The 5,843-nt window shown below is 38.4% G+C and overlaps 1 protein-coding gene across 1 annotated transcript; it reads left to right on the forward strand.

Moving 5' to 3' along the window:
- Positions 1 to 2,311: 2,311 nt before the first annotated feature.
- Positions 2,312 to 2,902, forward strand: LOC133331713 (uncharacterized). The gene has a single exon (XM_061540089.1). It carries the CDS (start codon positions 2,312 to 2,314, stop codon positions 2,900 to 2,902), a length of 591 nt encoding a protein of 196 aa, XP_061396073.1.
- Positions 2,903 to 5,843: the final 2,941 nt, after the last annotated feature.

Consider the following 5,843-nt stretch of genomic DNA (forward strand, 5'->3'; position numbering starts at 1 on the left):
TTCTGTGGTCTAAAAAAAGGCATTTTAAAAAGGCATTTAAACGCTTCTAACGCCTAGAAAACGCATTTTAATTTTCTGTGGTCTAAAAAGGCATTTTAAGGCATTTAAACGCTTCTAGTAACCCATTAGATGGCGGAAATATAGCCTTGATCGCTTTGAAATTTTGTATGAGGTTCCAGTTATGGTCATGGACAATGCCTTTAATTTTCGGTGATGATCAGATAACCATTTTGGCATGAAGTGGACCGAAAACTTAATTTTTTGTTCTAAATGATGTGTGTCAAGTTTCGTGGAAATCGGTTCAGATTTAGATATAGCTCCCATATGTATTTTTTTTTTGGTTTTAATCTGTGTAATAAAATAAAAAAAATGGATTTCGGAAAATAGTGCTTATGTATGTGAAGAGTACTAAATGGTAATAAACATGATATTAGATGTAGAAATAGAGGTGGAATTCGGAACTATAGTACAACAAATTATACAGTATTCACGATTTCCATATGAAATATGTTTTTGTATTCCCTTTTCGCATACGAAGTAGCGGGCACTTTGCTAGTGTGTACTAAATGATAATAAATTTGGATTTAGGTGAACCGATAGAGCTCAAATCATGAAATTTGAAATTAGTTTTGGAAATTATACAAAAGTTAATATAGAGGTGGTATGGAGTTAGATATCTGTTGCGGTCAGAATTAGTGTGTAGAGTTGAGATATGGAGGTACTTTTTTTGGAAATACGAAGTATAAGAGAACAAAGGTACTAAATGGTGCTCAAATTTTCAAATTATGGTCGATATTGGTATTTGGGTTGATTGACTCTTCTGATGTATGCAGATTTCTCTGAAATCGAAATAGTATGTTAAGTCTTTCATAAGTATTTCCCCACAATCGCTAACGAAGTAGTAGTATGCTAGTCATTTAAAAAATATATGCCGACTTCTATAATAAAAATTCAAGGAAGAAGATCATGAGCAATTCAAAGAACATATGTGAATTCATGGTACATTTTCGAATCAATGATACTTTTTACGAACCCATTAAAATAGAAAATAAATTGTTAATAATCTGATTTAAATTAAAATATTATTTCGATTTTGATGGGATCGACGCCCCCAGAACAACCCTTTCTAAAATACTTGCATATCAAATTTAGAACTTCTAAAGAATAGGATGTGAATAATCAACTGAATTAAGATTAAAATATCGTTAGAACATTTCCAACCCGTTGTGAAGGGTATTATGTTACACATTAGATTTTTTATCGTGCCACATTAAGCCATTCGATTGCCCGACCCTAACATAACAATCAATTATTAATTTTCTATAAAACCGGTTTTATTTATTTTTTTTCTATTTAGATGAAAGATTTATTTTTTCGGCTACTCCCCACAATAATTTTCTAGTTCAAATTTGAAATACACTGCAACAACAATAATAATGTTTTCTAGAAGGGGGTTGGGATTACATCAAAAACAAATCAACCAACCTGGCTGCATTCGGATAAATGAACAATTAATTGGTTTTCATTGTTAGACAGCGAAAAAGGGTCTTTCTCGTGTGGACAACACCTTTTGTGATGTGTTGTGCATGCAGTGCGGGCAGTGCTTCTGAAATCCAATGGGCCAGGTAAAAAAGAAAGGAAAACATGCACGCACACACACACAGCCAGAGGGGGAAACAAGTCATGAACAGTCATTTAAAGTGGAATAATTGTGAAAATATTGGAAAAGAAAGACAAATGTTCTCGATGTCCCGCAGGTATCTTTTGAGATACTTGACAATTGTATTTGACACATTTTTAGAGAAGAAAATAAATCCCTTTTTATGACCTCCTTAGTTTTTGTGCGTAATAAAAACCAATTGACTAGATTTTTTTCGGATGGGTACTTCTCGAATCGAATCAATTGACCTGGTCAGTGATAACCCGGGTCATATGTTAGTTAGTTAGCCATACCATGTGTCATAAATGTCATAGTTAATGATAATTTATTGATGGTCGATCGGTCATTCGGTCATCACATGTGTGAGAGAGTGTTCATGTGTGTGTTGTGTCCATGTACCTGAATGGGAAATGAAGGGGAAATTTAGAACACAGGTCACTCACATCCATCCAATCTGATTGTGAAGCGCGAACTGCGAACAATGGTTTTTGTCTTACATATAAAACCTGAGATAATCTGGAAAAAGGTAACAGATTCACGTAAGACATCAATGAGTGAAGATCAACGGCGGAGATATTAGTTCGGGTTAATAGTGAAAGAAACGCGATTGTATATTCGAAAAATAAATTATCAAAGCACACAAAGAAGAAAATGGCTCCCGCACAAATAATGGATCTAGCTGAAAGTGGAATGAGTTATTCACACAAAAAGTTCCAAGGTGGCAATGCCCGTTATGCCCATAAGAAATTTGGTACAAGGACGACACCATCACCAACGACAGTCGCCGGCATGTATGGAGAAGCTATGCCACAATCAGTGCAGTTTGATGGAACCACAATTTGCAGCAGCAACAGCCAGGAGAATGTGATGGTGAACAAAAGCAAGAAATCCTCACGGGGTGGTGATATTTTCCGACCCTATGCCCTGGGTGATAATACACCACGCAAAAGGAAACATCAAGATGTCGAGGAAAATGATCAGCAAAATGGAGAATCAGAAGAAAATCGCCATTATGGCAAAAGATTTGCTGTAACATCACCTATTCCTCCTGCAGTAACATCACCAGTTCTTCCAGCCCTAACAACCACACCCCCTTTGGAACCCTCTCTACCCCTACTACCCCCTCTAATGCCAATGTTTGGTCTCCAGCCACTGCAATTCAATGCCGAAACATTTGCCCTAATGTTCCGCAAACAACATGAGGCTCTATGTATTGGTGAAACGCTGAAGAGGTTTGCCTAATTTTTTTCTTTGCAATGTCTCTAAACGTGTGAACCCCCCTTGTGATAATTTGAAATTGTATTTTATTTCAAACAAAATTTAGTTTTAAGTATTTTTTGCTTAACCACCAGTGATTATTTTTTGATTGTGAATATTTTCGAAAATTTATTATTATTATTTTTAAATTTATTTTTAAGATTTTTTAATTTGTTTATTACAACAAACAAAAAATTGTATATATTTTGTAAGAAATTGATTATAAATTTGTATAAATTGAACAAAAATTATAAAAACAAATATTTATTAAATGAAATTTATTGACGTATAAAATTTGAAAGATAAATTGTGGATTTTTATTTTGGAATTGGGAATTAATTTTGGAAAAAATATAACCTGGGATTTATAAACCTGGAACTAAATTCCTATCAATAAAATTGTCAGAAAGACATACAATTTTTCCAATGGATCCGATTTCGGTATAGATGTAGATATAACTTCCATATTGTATCACTCGATTATCTAAATAAATTGCTTAAAAGAATAAAGGACCACGATCTGCGAATCTGCGCTTGGAATGTGCGCACGTTGTACATAATAGGCGCAGTTTTCGCCTTGGCGGATGTACTCGAGAAGTACAAAGCCGATATTATTACCTTACAGGAAATGCGATGGAAAGGGACTGGCGCCAGCGAATCAGATGATTACGCCCTGTATTATAGCTGCCATGAAACGAGACGTGAATTTGGCTGCGGATTCATGGTTAACAGGAGAATTAAAGACCTCGTCTCCAGATTCACTCCAGTAGATGTACGAATTGCTATAACCCGTATAAAAGCGAAGTTCTTCTACATCAGTATTATTTGGGTCCATGCTCCGACCGAAGATAAAGATGAACAGACCAAAGACATATTTTACGAGCGCCTAGAAACAGCATATGACCGTTGCATTGGTCAAATCGAAATGGAAAATATCTTTGGACCCACCGTCGGAAAATTCAGCCTCCACGAAGAAACATCAGACAACGGCATGAGGTTGATTGACTTCGCGGCTGCAAAAAACATGGTAGTTAGCAGCACCAGATTCAAGCATCTCGATATACACAAGGCCACTTGGATTTCACCCGATCGAACAATGAGAAATCAAATCGACCATGTTGTGATGGACGGAAGGCATTCATCCAGTGTTTTAGACGTCCGATCGATCCGAGGAGCGAATATCGATTCGGACCATTACCTTGTGGCAGTCAAGGTACACACCCGTCTTAATGTAGCAGCAAAGGTGCGATCTAATATAACACGGAAATTTAACGTCGAAAAGCTGCAAACACAACAGATCGCAGAAGCCTACTCCGCTCAACTTAACCAACTGATTAACGAAAGCACCCCTTGTCCCGATAACAATATAGAAGCACAGTGGCAGAGAATTGCCCACTCCCTATAAACTACACTTGGGTATCAAAGACCACCATCAAGAACTCCGTGGTACGATCAGGAGTGTCGTAATGCTACTGATATGAAAAACGCAGCGTATAGGGCAACCCTGCGGACAGTAGGAGCCCGTAATGCGATGAAAAACTATCGGGAGAAAAGGAAACGTATTTTCAGAAGAAAGAACAAGAAAAACGCCAGCGTGAGCAAATCGAGATGTACAGGAGTCAGAATTAAGCCCGAAAATTCTACCAACGGGCAAAACACCAAACCAAAGGCTTTGGTGCAGGCATATCCTCCTGTAGGGATGAAGAAGGACATCTGGTGACAGATACAGACAGCGTGTTGAGGATCTGGAAGGAGCATTTTAAAAATTCCTCGTATGAAATAGTGGCGGTGAAGACCAATAAGAGATGATGATGGTATACAGTGTATACCACCTAGCCAAGATGAGGTCATAAAAGCAATTAATCCGCTCAAGAACAATAAAGCAACAGGAGCCGACGGTTTACCAGCCAAACTATTTAAGACTGGTGTCAGATGCTAGTCAAGAGCATACACCAGCGGATCAGTACAATTTCGCTAGATGAATGCATGTCCAATGATTGGAACTTCAGCATTCTGTGTCCCGTGCACAAAAAAGGAGACAAAGCGATATGTGCCAACAATAGAGGAATAAGTCTCCTTCCCATCGCATATAAGGTGATATACAGCGGGCTGTGTGAACGACTGAAGCCAATGTTGAATGACATTTTTGGACCATACCAATGCGGCTTCAGACCTGGCAAATACACCATTGACAAGATTTTCACTCTGCGCCAAATCCTGGAAAAAACCCGCGAAAAACACATCGACACATTCCACCTATTCGTCGACTATAAAGTCGCATTCGACAGCCCAATCCGCACCGAGGTTTTTAAAGCCATGTCTGCGTTCAGCATTCCTGCAAAATTAATACGGCTATGCAGGATAACTTTAACTGGCACAAGATCAGCAGTTAAAGTCGGAAAGGACCTATCGGAGCCCTTTAATACCGAACGAGGATTCAGACAAGGTGACAGATTGTCGTGTGATCTTTTTAAGATCCTGCTGGAAAAGACCATACGAGACGCAAAGGTGAACAGACATGACACTCTGTACACAAAACAACACCAGTTACTCGCCTACGCCGACGACATCGACATAGTGGGTCGAATATTGCGAGCGGTAACAAACCTTTGAACGAAGGTCAAGCTGATGGTATCAACGCGCAAGACCTCCAGTAGACTCGGACCAACTGTGGAACTTGAAAACTATAGCTTGGAAGTAGTGAATGATTTTTATATACCTCGATACCGCCATAAACAAAACTAATAACATCAGCTTTGAAATCCGGAGGAGAATAGTGTTGGCCAACCGATGCTACTATGAGTCTGAGTAAGCATCTTAAAAGCAATGCCACCTCTCGCCCGACAAAACTCACACTCTACAAGACGCTGATATTACCCGTGCTGATCAAGTGGAAGACATAATTTTATGGAAATAGCCATCGGATA

This window comes from Musca vetustissima, unplaced genomic scaffold (genome assembly GCF_032173495.1).
Source record: "Musca vetustissima isolate MV318-11 ecotype Yass unplaced genomic scaffold, APGP_CSIRO_Mvet_v1 utg78648, whole genome shotgun sequence".
Taxonomy (NCBI): Eukaryota; Metazoa; Arthropoda; class Insecta; order Diptera; family Muscidae; genus Musca; species Musca vetustissima.